Genomic DNA, 18,839 nt, shown 5'->3' on the forward strand with positions numbered 1-18,839 from the left:
TCTGAAGTTGGCTGGAAGAAGGTTCTATGGTCTGATGAAACCAAAATTGAGCTTTTTGGCCATCAGACTAAATGCTATGTTTGGCATAAACCAAACACCGGACATCAAAAAGACACTATCTCTACCATGAAGCATGGTGGTAGCTGCATTATGCTGTGGGGATGCCTCACTACATCAGGCCCGAGAAGGCTTGTGAAGGTAGAGGGTAAAATGAATGCAGCAAAATACAGGGAAATCCTGGAGGAAAACTTGATGCAGTCTGCAAGAGAACTGTGACTTGGGAGAAGATTTGTTTTCCAGCAAGATGATGACCCCAAGCATAAAGCCAAAGCTACACAGGAATGGCTTAAAATCAACAAAGTTAATGTCTTGGAGTGGCTAAGTCAGAGACCAGACCTCAGTACAATTGAGAATTTGTGGCTGGACTTGAGAAAGGCTGTTCACTCACAATCCCCATGCAATCTGACAGAGCTTGAGCAGTTTTGTAAAGAAGAATAGGGAAAAATTGCAGTGTCCAGAAGTGCAAAGCTGATAGAGATCCATCCACACAGACTCAAGGCTGTAACTGCTGCCGAAGGTGCATCTACTAAATACTGGCATGAAGGGAGTGGGTAGTTATGTAATCAATTATTTTGTGTTTTATATTTTTAATTAATTTAGATCACTTTGTAGAGATCTGTTTTCACTTTGACACGAAAGAGTCTTTTCTGTTGATCAGTGTCAAAAAAAGCCAGATTAAGTCCACTGTGATTCAATGTTGTAAAATAATAAAACATGAAAACTTTCAAGGGGGTATGAATACTTCTGATAGGCACTGTACATATATGTCACCATATACAACACTGATATTTGTTTTCTTGCGGGCATACTCAGTAAATCCAACAACCATAGTAGAATCAGTGAAAGACTACACTCAACAGGACACATCATGACAAACTGAAAATTGAAGGTAATTGTGAGAATTCAGCAGGCTGGTTCCAGAAATTTAAGAAAAGGCATGGCATTAAATGTTTAAAGATTTAAAAATTTTAAAGATAAAGCATCTGCTGATCACGTAGCAGCAGAGAAATTCATTGGTGAGCTTGCGAAGATTGTGGCTAATTAAAATCTAACACCAGAAAAAGCTTCAATTTAATCTCAGAGAAATGCGTACAATATACATCCTGAGATGCTTTTTCTTTGCAAAACATCCATGAAAACAGAGAAGTGCCCCAAAGAATGAACGACAGTCTACCCCCCCCACCAGCTCCCCCCTTCTGCGCGTAAGCAGCAGCAAGCAACAATCCCCCCTCCCCCTGGCAAAAAAACAGAAAGCGCACCAGCTACCGAGCGCAAGTGTGAGCTAAGCAATAACAAGGAAACAGACCTTGCCGTTACCCCAAAGACTATCACAATTCATTCAGCACTCGGCAATCCACTGGTTCTCTCTCTCCCTAATAAGGGAGAGGAAGGTGCCCCTGCATTTTCACAGCGAGTGGGAAACATAACAACAGCCCACAGTAAAAACGGCCGGTCGTGGGGCCCTGAGAGCGGGTCCCATTCCCGCAAAGAACCGAAGTCAGTGTGTTACTCCAGGTCAGAGTCTTCAAAAGAACCCTGAAAAGTCAAAAAAGGGGATATTAAAGAAAGAAATAGAGCTGTTTCTGAAGATGCAAGCAAGTGAGTTGCTGCTAGGTGCCATCATCCTAAGCTCTGCCCAACATAAGACCTTATTTCAAAATGACCAAGGAGAATAGAAGTTGTCATCATTTTTTCCCTCCAACCAGCTATTTGGGATGTGCAGTAGGAGAGTAAAATAAAGCAGGTGTTGAAGGGTATTCAGTGTAAATGTATCACAACGGTGGTGTGAAGAAGAGGATCTCTGAATGCACAACATGTTGAACTTTGAAGTGGATGAGCTACAAGAGATACCTAATAAAGTAGCCACTGTGCAAGCAGTATATTCTCGATTCCATTGGATGGGAGACTGGATAAGGAGTACGAAGAATGCAAATCTACATAGGTGAAGCCTTGTCATAAATATATTTACTGAGGTAGCCTCCACTGCTTCTTCCCCATTCTGATGTTTGGTGTGAACAACAAATGGACCTCTTGACCATGTCTGCATAGTTTTATGCTTTGAGTTGCTGCCACATGATTGACAGATTAGATATTTGCATTAATGAGCAGATGTACAGGTGTACCTAATATAGTGGCTACTGAATGCATATTGATAATGTAATATATAGTGAGAAAGAGAAGTGACGATGTGATTGAGTTGTTGACTGAGGGAATTTAGCTAATGTCTTCATTGCATTTTGAAAATGATATCCTGGATACACATTTAGAACGAACTGTACTGAATTCCTGCTCCCATCGCTGTTTCTCAGTGATCCCTAATACTATTCTTCTTCAGAAAGGGGTGAACCTTGTTGCAGAGCGTGGGTGGGGATTCTAGATTTCATAAGAGCTTTATTCACATACACATGATTTACAAAGCAGATATCAGATAAAACATTATCATCATCAGGTTGATACTGGAAAGCCTGAGGTGTTGAGTCAGGAAAAGGATGAGAGAAGACAGCCAGCTCATACAGTATTGTTGGGTGTGGAAGGGGCATTGGAAATTCTTGGTATGGAAGAGAGAAATCTTCAGGCACGAACTTGGAAGAAAGGAGAAGGTCGCCCAGAACTAAAAAGGGAGGGGAAAGTAAGGAGCAATTTTATGTTTTTTGGGCAAAAGATAAACATGTACAACAGGAACTAACAGTAATGTCTCCTCCGCAACACGGATTGAAAGTGATATTAACAGTGTTGTGGTCAACACACAGCGGTAAATTTTCTCAAAGACAACTAATATTTAACTTTTTTTTGTAAACTTGTGATAGCTATGTCATTTTCAGTATTTGTAATGAAACACTAAGCTTTCATTAATCAAAGAGTGATCCCTGTCCATTTAAAAAAAAACGCCATGGTATTCAACTCATGTGGCTGTGTGTGTTCCTCTTTTGGTGTCTGTCTGAGGCAGCAGTAAGACTGCACGAAGAATTTAGTGAAGAAAATAGCATGCAATCATCTCCAGATGAGCTTAATCACTCTTTAGATTTAGAAGTACAGCATAGTAGCAGGCCCTTTTGGCCCAACAAGACCGCACTGTCAATTGCACCCATGTGACCAATTAACCTACTGACTGGTATGTCTTTGATGTGGGAATAAACCGGAGGAAACTCATGTGGACATGGGGAGAACATACAAACTCCATACAGAAAATAGCAGAATTGAACCTGGGTCACTGGTGCCTTGGTAGCATTACGCTAACCATGAACCTCATGTGATCTGTGTATCATGATTTCAACGAAAGCTCCTTGTGGTTAAAACTTGGATAAGATTGAAATTATCCTCCCATTTAAAATAGCTTGCTTTGGTAGCTACAAAGTTAAATTAATAGATTCAGTTTTTGCCATCATTTCCCATATTATAAGTTTCAGAGAACTGATCCGTGTAAAATATACTCTTGTCACCGGTGTTTATCTTCATTTGTAATTGAGTTGATTTTGCATTTCACTCGCATTATTTTAGTGAAACCAATGTGTCATAGTATCTGAAATAAATAGTTGGGCATCAAAGGAGTAATTTATAAATTACATGAAACAGGAATTGTTTACTTCTGTTCACCTAAGATACTCACAGTACACCCACCTTAACTGCTCAGCGTCGGAAGCAGTCCACGTAACTGAGCAGACGATGGGGTGGCACTGTAGCGTAACACCATTACAGCGCCAGCGATCAGGGTTCAATTTCTGCTGCTGTCTGTATGTTCTCCCCGTGACCATGTAGGTTTCTTCCGGGTACCCCGGTTTCCTCCCACATTGCAAAGATGTACAGGTTAGTAGATTAGTTGGTCATGTATGTATAATGGTGATGGTACTGTCATGGTATTGTAATGGTAATATAGCATTATTACCATGCTATATATCTAAATAAAAGTATAACAAAACATTAAGATATATTAATATAATTTAAATATAATGTAAATATAAAATATACTATGTATTAATATATAAAAAGCATATTAGAAATATAATAAAACAAATAAAATAAAACTTAGCAGGAGTGGGGCCACCTTCACGAATGGGCGATAAAAGTGGTTAGCTACTGTGTGCCACAAAAATGCCGAGCAGGGACTGTCCCGTATGACAACAAGAGCAACAGCAGCACGACTAAGCTCGTCACTACCTTGAGCTTGCCATACCATTAAATAAGGTTATGTTTGATCAACCTCTCGCCCACTGCAGTTACCAGCTGAGACTAATCCTAAAACACTTCCCAATTCTTTAAACTGCTATGGTCATGTAAGACAGGAGAGATAAGCACATGGGAAACATCACTACCTGCACATTTGTAGGTAATGATACTTAAATTACAGACACCATATGTTCTTCTTGGATGATCATTTTTTAAAGAGTATTCCTTTTCCAAATCTTGTCGGCAACCAGCATGTATTATGGTGCAATGGAGACATGAAAAACAGCAGATGCTGGAATCTGGAGCAACAAACTATCTACTGGAGAAACTCAGCAGGTTGAGCAGCATCTGGGGGGGGGGGGAAGAGGTGTTGGCGGAACAGAGGAATTGTTAATGTTAAAATCTTGCATCAGGACTTGTGCAAGGTTTCACTCTGAAATGTCAACAATTCCTAAACATGAGATTCTGCTGATGTTGGAAATCCGATGAGAAGGATCAATATTCCATCTTGGTAGCCTCCCAGCCTGACAGTTGAAAAGATCGCTTTCACTAACATTTGGTAACTTCTGCTGTCTCTTTCTTCTCTCTTCTTCCATTCTGGCTCCTCTCTTACCCCTTCTCACCTGCCTATCACCTTCCTTGGGCACCCCTCCCCCTTCCCTTTCTTCCATGGTCTATTCTCCTCTCCTGTCAGATTCCTCTTCCTTCAGCCTTAAAGGACAGGAAGCTGGCAGCTATCACCTCCCAGCTTTTCACTTCATCCCCACCCCTCACATACCTTCCTCCTCACTTTGCTTCACCCAAAACCTGCCAGCTTGTATTCCTTCCTCTTCCCTCCCCCCACGTTCTTATTCTGGCTTTTTCCCCCTTCCAGCTGAAGGGTCTTGGCCCATAATGTTGGCTTGTTATTCCTCTCCATAAATGCTGCCCGACCTGCTGAGTTCCTCGAGCATTTTGTGTGTGGTATGTCGACAATTCCTTTTCCCCATCAAATGCTGCTTGACCTATTATAGTACCTTAAAATAGCGAATTCATTTGTAGTAGTGGAAGGAAGATAATAGAGACACAATATTTGCTGAAAGGAGATTTGGGACATGATCCAAGAGGCTTAATCATAATAGTAGAGGGTGAGGGCTAGTGGTTTGTAATGACTTAAAGCAGCATTGTGGATTACATTGCCAGTGGATGGTATGCATAGTAAACTGATGTAAGAATCAGAATCAGCTTTAATTTCACTGGCATATGTCAGGAAAGTTGTTGTTTAGTGACAGCAGCACATTGTTGTTTTGTGACAGTGCAAAAAGAGCAAACAAAAGAGTGAGATAGTGTACACTGGTTCATTATCCTTTCAGAAGTCTAATGGCAGAGGGGAAGAAGCCGTTCCTGAAATGTTGAGCGTGTCTCCAGGCTCCTGCACCGCCTCCTTGATGGTAGTAATGAGAACATTGGAGACCGCAAGCTTGACCAAATTTAAAATGCATTTTGAAGATCAGGGATTGTTGGCCTTTGGAAATTTGAATTAAACTTTTGATTGACCTTATTTCAGAAACTTGAATGTGTTTAATTCATTGTAGATTTGCAGCATTTGTGGTCTTTCTATCTCTGCGTACATTTTGAACACATTATCTGAGGAAAAAATAGATAAACATAAGCAAGTCTGCAGCTGCTGGAAATCCAGAGCAACACACACAAAATGCTGGAGGAACTCAGCAGGTCAGGCAGCATCTGTGGAAATGAATAAACAGTCAGCGTTTTGGGCCAAGACCCCTCATCAGGACTGAAAACGAAAGTGGAAAGATAAAGGGCTGAAGAAGAAGGAATCTGATAGGAGAGTGGACCATAGGTGAAAGGGAAGGAGGCGGGGACTCAGGGAGAGTTGATAGATAGGTGAGAAGAGGTTGAAGGGCCAGAGTGAAAAATAGCAGAAGACGAGAGGGGGAATACATTTTTTTTTAAACCAGAAGGAGAAATTGATATCACGCTATCAGGTTGGGCTCATGGAAGGGAATAAAAAAGGAAGGTAGTTTGAGGGGAAGATGAATAGCAGTGAATGGAGGGTGAATGGAAATAAAAAAAAAACTGGAATTGTATTGATAATGTAAGAAGAGGGAACACACACCAGTCCTCACTGAGGGATCAGAAATGGAAAAGGTGAACAGTTTCAAGTTCCCGGGTGCCAACATCACTGAGGATCTATCCTGGGCCTAACATATTGATGCAATTACAGAGAAGGCAAGACAGCAGCTTTGTTTCATCAGGAGTTTAAGGAGAGTTGGTATATCACCAAGGACACTGGTAAATTTCTACAAATGTACCATGGAGAACATTCTAACTGGTTGCATCACCATCTGGTATGGAGGGGCCACTCTACAGAATAAGCTGCAGAAAAGTTATAAACTTGGTCACCTCCATCATGGGCACTAGCCTTCCCCGCATTCACGACACCTTCAAAAGGTGATGCCGCAATAAAGTGGTATGCGTCATTCAGGACCCCCTTCACCCAGGACGTACCCTCTTCTCATTGCTACCGTCAGTGATGAGGCAACAACATTTCAAGAACAATTTCTTCCCCTCTGCCATCAGATTTCTAAATGGGCAATGAACCCATAACCACTTCCTCGGTATTTCTCCCCCCCCCCCCTTTTTGCATGACATTAGTTTTTAGTGATATATACTTATTGTAATTTATTGTTTTTATTACAATGTACCACATTGCAATGTACTGCTGCCACAAAACAACAAATTTCACCATGTATGCCGATGATACTAAATCTGATTCTGATATTTAGTGTTGAAGAGGAGCAATGATGTCACTCTGTGTCCCTGAAGGAGAAAGTGGAAGGAATGGGTTGTATTGGAGGGAAATGAATCAGAAGCTATAAGCACTGTACAAAGTGAAGCTGAACTCTTCATTCTTGTATGCTGCTGTATTGCACTGTAAGCCAGTATTATTGATGATGGCTTTTTGGGATTCCAGCTACTTCATAGGTGGTGCCTAGCTTTACTTGTTTTCTAGGTCAGTTTATACGAAAGTTTGAAAAATGCTAAACTGTTTTTCTAATTGTTAGTTGTAAGAGCACCAGCATTAGCTGGCAATATAGGACAAGCTTGAATTTGGGAGTGCTACGAAGTGATGGGTGGGCCAGAATGCCTGGTTAAATAAAATGGAGAATATTATTAGCACAACCATGGAATATTGGAGGAAATATGAGTGTCCTATTGAGAGAGTGAAGTTTAGAATGCTTTCACTGAGTTTGTAGGGGGCAATACATTGTAAATTGAATTGGAGGGGCCCCAGATGTGAGAATATGACTTGTCTTTTGGGGTGTCTGGTAGACTCAGCCATTTTTTTAAGAAAGTAACATCTGTGTTCTATATTGAAGTTACACTCTGATAATCTGGCACACCCAGGCTTTAGTGGAGCTGGACCGGCTAGTTTTTTGGACTATTGGGATTTTTGTTTTAAAAATTGTATCTTATTTATTGTTTACAATATATTTCTCAGTCATCCCAGTAACTTCAAAGGGACCACGGGAAACTTTAGGTTGGTCGGTTGAAGACAGCTTGGGGAATGAAGTGCCATTGGTTCAGAAGGGACCATGAAAACAGTCAAAGTGAACGCAGGATCAGGCTTGAGGCAAGACAGAAGAGTGTGTGGGAACAGCAGCCCTGGCGAATTACAGTAAATGTTACCTAGAGAGCCAGATTGTGAAGCATTTGAATGGCCAGAGTTACGATTGTTAGAGTTTGTTTAAAACTTGCTTGAATGCATTACATGTAATTAAACCCTTTCCTGTTTTATAAACTCAATAAATGTTTATCGATGATATTTGTACTTCTTACCTGGCATTCTTGTTGCTTTGCACCGATGAACATTGCATGCAGCTGAAGTTCACAATGCAAAAATTTAAGTAACTAGTCATTCTTGTATGTAGTATTCAAAGTCTGTTGCCCAAAGTCGGTATTATTGATGATGGGTTTTTGGAATACCTGCAACTTTGCAGGCCATGGCCTCCTTTACCTGTATTCCAGGTCAGTTTGTACAAGAGTTTGAAAAGTGCTAAAATATTTTTCTAATTGTTAGTTGTTAACCAAGAATTTAAATTTTACATTAATGAAATAATAATCCTTCAACCTACACTTTGAAATTAAAATTGTGACTAACTTGAACTGAGAAGTGCTTTCCGGATTTATTAAGTTAAATGCGTGCTGTTGTCTTAAACTTGACACAGATATCGTACAAAGGATCAGTAGAATAAATACCAGAGCAAATAGCACCATAAACCTCATTGTCTGATATTTGGCCTCTATGGATAATTAGTCTTGCTAAAGGGCAGCATAGTAATGGAGCAGTTAGTACCATCACTTTACAGCACCAGCGATCACAGATCGGGGTTCAGTTCCCTTCCCGTTCTCCCAGTGACCATGTGAGTTATCTGTGGGTGCTCCGGTTTCCTTCCACATTCTAAAAGGCCAAGGTCAGTGAGCTGTGGGCATGCAATGTTGGTACCAGAAATGTGGCAGCAAATTCGAGCTGCCCCTCCCCTTCCCTTCCACGCACAATCCTCAAGCAGTGTTGGTCGTTGACGCGAAACCGACCTGTTTCACAGTGTTTTGTACATGTGACAAGTAAAGCTAATCTTTATCTTTCTGATTAATTCTAATTGAGGAAATGTCACCACATCTGTATAGGAATTTCCTGTGTGATTTTGACTGAACTCCCATTTGAAATGACTTGTAAGACCCTTGCTAGAGGGGGATGAGGGGATGGACAATAAAAGCTAGTCTTGCCTACAACATCTACATCCAGCTCCTGTGAATAAATAAGTAAAATAAGTCTAATGTATCATGCTGATGCTCATCTAGCTGGTTTGATGTTGGGTGACCAGAGGTTCTTAATATGGAAGCTTAATGGTGCCTGCAATGTAAAATTGATGAGAAAATATGACGTACTGCAACTTGGCCTAATTATGACCAAATAGCACTTGCTTCCTACTTTCAGAAGCTTTGCATTGAAAGTCCATTAATGTTAGCAGTATAATTGCAAGATTGAGGTCCCTGTGGGCATTGGAAATATGAGAACACTTTGATGCTAAAGGACTGGTTTGAAGATGAGCTCTTTTTAAAGTTGTTAGACAATGTTAAAGATATTTGCTGCCTTTTCACCCTTGTATACCTTATGCATATTATTTCAATGAGCAGTGATTGCATGGAGAACTGTGATATAGAAGTTCTGCATACAGCAGCATTAACTGTTCATCATGGATCAGTCAGTGCACTGCTGGGAAGTAGGACTGGAAGGAAATAGATACGAAGATATGACTTGTGCAGTCAATATTTATTTTGCCTTCTGTACCTAATAAAGTGGCCACTGAATAAATGTTCATGGTCTCCTGCTGCTATAGCACATCCACTTCAAGGTTCAACGTGCTGTGCATTTTGAGATGATCTTTTGCATATCACTGTTATATAACTCAAATAACACATGGTTATTTGAGTTCTGTTGCTTTTCTGTTAGCTTGAACCAGTCTGGCTATTCTCTCCTGACCCATGTCATTAACAAGGCACTATTGCCCACAGAACTGCTGCTCACAGGATGTTTCTTGCACTATTCTCTGTAAACTCCAGGAAATGTGCTTGAAATTCGCAGGAAGTCATCAGTTTCTGAGACACTCAAACCACCCTGTCTGGCACCAACAATCATTCCATGGTGTCACTTAGATCACATTTCTTACCCATCCTGATGTTTGGTCTGAACAACAACTGAACCTCTTGACCATGTCTACATGCTTTTATGTACTAGTTGCTGCCAGATAATTGGATGATTAGATAGTTGCATTAACGGGCAAGTGTACAAGTGATCTAATAAAGTGCCCACTGAGTGTATATTGGTGGCAATGCTGATGCAAATCAGAAATTAATGTTCTGCTTTTTAACATTCCTTCACTTTTAGTTGCTGCTGAGTGTATTTTCCTACCCTGTTGTCCATCCTCTTCCTTTCAACTAATTACTTGTGAAAGTGTTTACAACTTTATTTCATTCCAGGCTAGGGTCTTGTAATTGTACTGTACCTTGCTTTATGCAATTGGCTGGTCTCTTTGTTATCGAAGCTCAGTACTCTACAATGTGTTTGTTAATCCAGTGCCCACATCAGTGAAGCATTTCGATCTTCATGGCTGTTGATCAGTGCATTTTATAAAGTCTCAGTTCACCCACTTCATACAGTGTGGTTAGCAAAAAATGGGTTTTAATCTGCCCAATTTTCACATGCTAAAATTTGCACTGCTTATTAATAAATATTATTTTCCTTCCATCAGGCCAGATACAAGCAGAGCTTGGATCCAACAGTGGATGAAGTTAAAAAGCTCTGCACCTCCCTGAGACGTAATGCAAAGGAGGAAAGAGTGCTTTTCCATTATAATGGGCATGGAGTGCCAAGACCAACTGGAAACGGCGAAATCTGGGTATTTAATAAGGTAATATTCTTCATGTCCATTTTGAAATCTGGTATCTCTAGAATCCAACTCCTAACATTCTAAACCAGCAAGGCTATATTTTACATGTTAGCTAGTCATTTCATTTAATTTCACAATATCATTTTCCATCCTTCAACTTTTGTAAACACTAGAATTTGTGCTCAAATTTAATTTATTTGCATGATTTTAGGGCTCTTGAAAGAATGAGAGTGTAATAAAGCAAGAAATTTACAGGTTAACTTTGTATAATTAATAACATAGCTTCTGCGTAATTCTGTTTGGTGGTATGAGACTCGGGAACATTGAACATTACAGCACACTACTGGCACTTTGGCCCACAATGTTGTGCTGACCTGTAACCTATTTCAAGATCAATCTATCTCTTCCCTCACTCAAACTTCTATTTTCAATCATCCATATGTCCATGTTTTATTATTCAAGAGTCTCTTAAATGTCCCTACTGTATCTGCCTCCACCACCAACCTTAGCTGTGTGTTCCACGCACACAACACTCTCTTGAGTTAAAGAAGACTTACTTTTGACATCCCCCTACTATACTTTCCTCCAATCACCTTAAAATTATGCACCCCTCATATTAGCCATTTCCACCCTGCAAAGGTGTCTCTGGCTGTTCTTTTGATCCATGCCTCATATCATCTTGTACACCTCTATCAAATCACCTCTCATTTTCATTTGCTTCAAAGAGAGAAAACCCTAGCTTGCTCAAACTATCCTCACAAGACCTGCTCTTCAGTCGTGGAAAATCTCCTCTGCAAGTTCTTGGGTGTTAATATCTCTGAAGACCTAAGCTGGTCCAAACATTTCAGTGCAGCTATAAAGAAGGCAAGATGGTGTCAAATTTCTTTAGAAGTTTGAGGAGATTTGGTATGTCACCTAAGACACTCAGACGTCTATAGACGTACCGTGGAGAGCATTCTGACTGGCTCTGTCATCATATGGTAATGGGGGGCGGGGGGCGGTTGGGGTTGCTACTGCACAGGATTGAAGTAAGCTGCAGAGAGTTGTAAAATTTGTCAGCTCCATCATGGGTACTAGCCTCTGTAGTACCTAAGACATCTTCAAGGATCACTGCCTCAAAAATGCGGTGTCAATCATCAAGGACCCCCATCATCCAGGAATGCCACCTTCTCACTGTTACCATCAGGAAGGAGGTACAGAAGCCTGAAGGCACATACTAGGTGATTCAGAAACAGCTTTTTCCCCTCTGCCATCTGATTTCTGAATGCACATTGAACCCATGAAGACTACTTTTTATTTCTGTTTTTGCACAATGTGCTTAATTTAACTATTTAGTATACTTTAATTCATTTTTTCCCTATATTTATCATGTATTGCATTCTACTGTTGCTGCAAAGTTAACAAATTTCACAACATATGCTGGTGATATTAAACCTGATTCTGATTGCACCCTCTCTAAAACTTCCATAATGATGCGACCAGAACTGAGGACAATATTCCATGTGTGGTCTAACTTGGTTATTAAAAATGTTTAAAGCTTCAATGTAGTTTGCTCTGAAAATGACAAATAGTTTTTAGGTTTTGTCATAGAGCTGTACTGCTACTGAGTGAATCACTGGGTTACTTGATGTACTGTCATGTTTTAAGTAAGAGATCAATAAGCAGCTTTGTGGTCAGACTATAATTGCTTTTGCTGGGGTTTACTTCTGGTTTAATCTCAATGTCTTGAGATAGACTGGCAAGACTGAATAAAAAAGGACATCAAAGATCAGAATGGAGTTTGTGGTTTCCTACGTTTGTCAAATGCTTGAAGATAGGGTGTCTATCTACCAACCAGTATTATAGCGTCACACATCAAAGTTGCTGGTGAACGCAGCAGGCCAGGCAGCGTCTCTAGGAAGAGGTGCAGTCGACATTGCAGGCTGAGACCCTTCGTCAGGACTAACTGAAGGAAGAGTTAGTAAGAGATTTGAGAGGGGGAGGGGGAGATCCGAAATGATAGGAGAAGACAGGAGGGGGAGGGATGGAGCCAAGAGCTGGACAGGTGATTGGCAAAGGAGATATGAGAGGATCATGGGACAGGAGGCCCAGGGAGAAAGACAAGGGGGGAGGGGGGAGCCCAGAGGATGGGCAAGGAGTCCCCCTGCCCACCTTATCTTTCTCCCTGGGCCTCCTGTCCCATGATCCTCTCATATCCCCTTTGTCAATCACCTGTCCAGCTCTTGGCTCCATCCCTCCCCCTCCTGTCTTCTCCTATCATTTTGGATCTCCCCCTCCCCCTCCCACTTTCAAATCTCTTACTAACTCTTCCTTCAGTTAGTCCTGACGAAGGGTCTCGGCCTGAACCGTCGACTGCACCTCTTCCTAGAGATGCTGCCTGGCCTGCTGCATTCACCAGCAACTTTGATGCGTGTTGCTTGAATTTCCAGCATCTGCAGAATTCCTGTTGTTTGAGGATTATGGCATAGAAGTTTGTTCGTTATGTGCCATGTCTTGGTGTAGGAGAAGGGCCTCAAAAACTAATCGCCATTAGTGTCTTGATAGTGTTTAAAATCCTCTTTAAGAAGTTTATAGAAATTTAAATTTTAACTCTGCACAGGCCACACTGTGGTATTGTGATTTTGTGTAACAGAGAGCCTTGTCACATGCATGTGCATCACGAAATGTGAGCTAAAAATAAAATTAAAATTAGCACGCACATTACATGAGAGCGAATTTTTAATTCTGTTTGTCAGATATTTTGGTCGTGATCTGTGAATTACGTATCATATGGGTGACTTTCTATTCCCTGAACTGCCATAATGTGGGGTTGTCTGAATTCACTTTAAAGTTATTCAGTTCAATTCATTCACCAGCAAAGTGGTCATCATAATTTTGTTCAACATAAAATGAACAAAGTTCAGGTTTGAATTATTACATAGTTTTTAACCATGTGAGCTTTTAAATAAGACTTAAGCCAATGCACCTGATATGTGGCTCTGGGGTTCAGCCTAAAATATATCTGGAATTTTTGATTTTCTGTGCTCTCTTTACCCAGTGTGTTTTTGCATATATACTCTTCCCTGAGACATCCAGTTCGTCCTGTTCTGTTGTTCCATTTATTCAGCTAGTAGAAGAGAAGCTTAGTGGCTAAATCCTGAAGTGATTGAAGTATGTTTATGAAATGTAAAAGCTGTGTTGCATATAAAGAGGGATGATAAAATGTTCTAAATGTAGCCACCTGTATTGTTAGTATTTGTATTTGGGATGAGCATAATGCAAACGTTGATGAGGCTCCAGATTAGAGATCTATTCTGTGGTGCATGTTAAAAAAATAAGGTAGATTTTAAAATTAAAAAATTTTGTAAATATTTTGTCTTTATAATAAAACATTGTGCTTAACTTGCAACTGTTCCAAAATGACCCATCAATAGCAATAGTAATCACATAAGGAACTGTGACTTTGTGCATCGTGCAGTTACTGATGTTTCACACTTAGAACCTAGAACAGTACAGTACAGGAACAGGCCCTTTGGTGCACAATGTTGTGCCAAACCAAATAAATCAGTAATCAAGTGGCCAGCTAAACTAATCCCTTATGCCTATCTAATGTCAATATTCTTCCATTTTCCTCAAATTCATGTTCCTATCTAAACGTCTCTTAAAAGTCTCCAGTGTTTCTGCCTCTACCACTGCCCCTGGCAGTGCATCCAGGCACCCAACACTGCATGTTTTAAAAAACAACTTGCCTCTAGCAAATTCTTTGAAATTACCTCCTCTCACCTTAAAATGCGTGCCCTGTGGTATTAGACATTTCAATCCTAGGATAAAGATGCTGTCTATTCTATCTTTACCTCTCAATTTTATAAACTATCAGATCTCCCATCAGCTTACGCGGCTTCATAGAAAACAACCCAAGTTTGTCCAACATCTCGATATAGCACGTCTTCTAATCTAAGCAATATCCTGGTAAACCTCTTCTGCACCCTCTCCAAATCCTTGACATCCTTCCTATAGTGAGGTGACCAGAATTATATGCAATGCTTCAGATGTAGCCTGAAGAGAATTTTATAAAGCTGCAACGTAACTTCCTGAATTCTGAACTTACTGCCTGGACCAATAAAGGCAAACATGCAATATGCCTTCTTAACCACCTGATCAATCTGTGTAGCCAATTTCAGAGAGCTGTGAAGTTGGGCCTCAGGTTCTCTCTGCACATCAACATTGTTAAGGGTCTTGCTCTTACCAGTGTACTGTCTCTTTCCATTTGACCAACTAAGGTGCAACACTTCATATTTGACTAGGTTAAATCCCATCTGATATTTCTCCACCCATATCTGAAACTGATCTATATCCCGCTGTATCCTTTGCCAGTCTTCTGCACTATTCACAACTCTACTAATCTTCTTATCATCTGCAAATTTACGAAATCACCTATCTACATTTTCATTCAGGTCATTGATATACATCACAAACAGCAGAGATCCCAGCACAGATCCCTGTGGAACACCATTAATCAGAGACCTCCAGCTAGCAGAAGTCCCTTTGACCACCAGCCCCTGTCTTCCATGGGCAAGCCAGTTCTGAATCCAAGTGGGCAATTCACCATTGATCCCGTGCATCTTAATTTTCTGGGTGAGCCTCCCATGAGGGACCTTGTCAAACGCCTTACTAAATTCCATGTAGACAACACCACAGCTCTGCCTTCATTTTGCATTCGTGTCACCTCATCAAACATTCCACATGAAGTTATGCTGGCGCTCCCTAATTAGGCCATGGTTTCCCAAATGCTGATAAATCCTACCCCTAAGAATTCTCTCCAGTAACTTCCCTACTACTGACGTGAGACTCTGGGCACAGTGGTCTATAGTTCCCAGGATTATCTCTGGTTCCCTTCTTGAAGAATGGAACAAAATTAGCCAGCTCTCTGGGACCTCATCTGTGGCTAGAGAGAACACAATATAGTGATGTAATTACAAGAATACCTAGATCCCTATGAAAGGCAACTTATTTCACATTCTCAGCATTTAAAACATTTTGACTTTCTGTTTCAGTACTTAAATTCCCTTGAGCAGGGATTCTCAATCTGGGTCCACAAACCCCTCTGTTAATGGTAGCAGTCAGGTTGGGAGCCCCTGCCCTAGAGCCTCACTACATTCTCCCTGCAACCCACATTGCCACCTAGCTTTATCGTGTCAGCAAAAATGTTTTTGATCTCTTCCTTCAAACCATTGATAAAAATTCTAAACAGGTGGGGCTCTGACAGCCAATACTTGCAGCACTGTTCTGACCTCCTTCCAGCCTGACAAAGTTTTAGGTTCACTTACCGATCCTCAATGTATGATGCTATTGACCTTGAAAAACAATGTGATTTAATTTGTTTAATAGTCTCTTAGAAGCTATCTTATTTGAAGGCCTTCGGAAGTTCAGATGTGTTGCATTAATTAGTTTGCTCATACCTATTGTGCCAATTACAATGAAAGATTTGTCAAACATCACTTCCCTTTTAGACTAATATGTTGTCTGTTCCCAGCCTTATTATTATTTTCCAGATGCTCTTTGTCACTTCCTTAATAAAATATTCTAGCATATTCCCTACTACTGCTATTCGGTTAACTAGTCTGCAGTTCCCATTCTCTCCCTCTCGCTTTTCTTAAATAGTGGAGTTACATTTCCTATCTTCCAGGCCGAGAGTTATTTTAGAATCTTTGGAATTTTATTAATAGAACACTAATCACTGAACATCTCTGTAGCCACCATCTTCTGCAGGTCCTGAGCATTTATCATCCTTTAATCCCAGTTATTTCAGCAATATTTTACCACTGATACAAAATTCTCTAAGCTGCTCATTCTTGATCTATAGATCCCCACTATTTCTGGGAAGCTTTTGGTGCCCAATTTCATGAAGATGGACATGAAATATTTGGTTGATCTCTGTTAATTATTTACTTTCCAATGTAGTTTTTTTCCTTTGTATGTATTTCCAGGAATGTCTTTTTCATAGACAGCGATAAAGTCGTAGAATAGCAGGCTCTTTAGTTCATCACGTCAATGCTGACTTTTGTAATTAGCCAATCCCTTTCATGTATAATGTGATTCCCACCTGACAGCTATTATATTCCACTTTCCTTTTCCATACCAATGCTTTATCCACTAAGTTTTGAAATGTTTTTTTTCTGGCAATGTTTTTTTTCTTTATCATGTTACCTTTGATGATACAGCTTGACAGCTTTTTTTTAACCATAAAAGAATATATATTACTTGAAAATTATGTATTTATTCTGGATTGGTAAACTTGTATTAGGATCTATGTAACTAAAATACACGTGTGGCATAATTGGTCACTTGTGACTTTTGGTCACTTGCAAAGAACCAGATTACCTTTAGAAATTGACAAATTATATAACAGACAGGTCTAACCCTTTCCTCTGAAATGGAAGGTTATGTGAGAGGGAAGGGTTAGATTGATCTTAGAATAGGTTAAAGGATCAGCACAACATCATGGGCTGAAGGGCCTGTACAGTGCTGTAATGTTCTGTGTTCTGGGGTGATGATCTTTCAGCTGTGCATAACAAAACTCTTGCAATTGAACTGCATCAAGTTTCCAAGATTTTGCTATTCTGTGTTTTTCAGCTGGCAGGAATGTCACATTTCCCATTTTGAATGACTTTTACAATTAGGTTTCTTGCAGATAAGGGAAATCTTTTGCATCATACTGCAGTCTGCACAAATTATTTTATTAACTTCCATGTAATAAATAACCTTACTTTTACTGAGCAAGTTTACAGATGAAACAAAAACGTAGATTGAAAGTTATAGTTTTGTAGGCTCAGTTTGTGCACCTGTGAAATTGGTCGCATCCTTCAAGTAGCATCTGTAGTATATCCATTCTAATTTATTTATTTAATCCCAGCACGGAATAGGCCCTTCTGCCCCCTCAAGCCATGTTGCTCAGCGATTTCCCCCGATTTAATTCTAGCCTAATCACAGGACAATCTACAATGACCAACTAGCCTACTAACCAGTACATTTTTGGACTGTGGGAAGAAACCAGATCATCCGGAGGAAACCCACCTGGTCATGGGGAGTAGGTACAAACTTCTTACAGGCAGCAGTGGGAATTGAACTCGGGTGACCTGTACTGTAAAACATCCTGCTAACCACTACACTACTGTGTTGCCCAACATCTAAAATGTTCCTAGTGGTCTGAGAATTTTAATTCTCCAGATTAATTCAATTGTTATGTTCTTGCAATACTTCAGTCCTTTCATGTAGAATTTTTAAAAGAATTGAAACCTTGATTTTTCACTGCTGGGAAATATAGTTTCAATTTCTAAATTGGTCATGCAATGGGAAAGTGGTTCTGTATTCAGAGGCCTAATGCAATTATACAAGATCATTAAGTTGGAAATTACCTTTGTTTAAGGGTGCCAGTTTAGCAAACACTGGAAATGATAAAAACTAATAGAAATGAAAATGAAACAGCCAGGTTTAGAAATAGGAACTTGATGTCCTGTTTTCTGGCCTGGCCTTTATGGTGTGAGACTCCAATCGCACAGTAATTGGCAATTAGCCACCGTTGGATATGAGGTGATGTGCAAATCATTTACATCATATCTGCTTTGAAGGAGGACACCATGTGGTCTGCTGTGGCTCATGAAGAATGTCCACTTCATCCATCATGGAAATATTGCCCTCGCTATGGTCAAATGCAACTGAGAATGGAACAATTTAGTATTTAAGAGCCACTCTGATTGACATCTACATGTTTAGAATAAAATCATTTATTTTAATGCTGATCTTTAGTTGTGTTCATTTGGTCTTAAAAGTTTTAACCAGAACTTCATAAAAAGACTATGTGAGGAGTTTTATATATTGAATCGGTATATTGATAAACTTTGAGAAGCTGCGGTATAAATGTACTTTTATCTTTAAAGTTGAACTTGCAGTTGTTTGCTAGAAAGCTTTAGTAGATGAGGACAGGTTTCCATGCAACTAATATTTTCTTTCTTTTGTGACAGAACTATACCCAGTATATTCCGCTCTCCATTTATGACCTTCAAACTTGGATGGGCAGTCCCTCGATATTTGTGTATGACTGCTCAAATGCTGGGATCATTGTGAAGTCATTTAAGCAGTTTGCATTACAGAGGGAACAAGAGCTCGAGGTACGTAAACATG

General features: G+C 40.1%; 1 protein-coding gene across 1 annotated transcript in view; it reads left to right on the forward strand.

The window, feature by feature from the left end:
* The window catches only part of rptor (regulatory associated protein of MTOR, complex 1), a 500,247-nt gene that overhangs the window by 118,815 nt on the left and 362,593 nt on the right, over positions 1–18,839 (forward strand). The window contains exons 4-5 of the mRNA XM_063030532.1: positions 10,542–10,700; positions 18,680–18,826. Coding sequence (XP_062886602.1) covers positions 10,542–10,700; positions 18,680–18,826 — 306 coding nt within the window. The remainder of the gene's footprint in view (positions 1–10,541; positions 10,701–18,679; positions 18,827–18,839) is intronic.

This window comes from Mobula hypostoma, chromosome 22 (assembly GCF_963921235.1).
Source record: "Mobula hypostoma chromosome 22, sMobHyp1.1, whole genome shotgun sequence".
Classification (NCBI taxonomy): Eukaryota; Metazoa; Chordata; class Chondrichthyes; order Myliobatiformes; family Myliobatidae; genus Mobula; species Mobula hypostoma.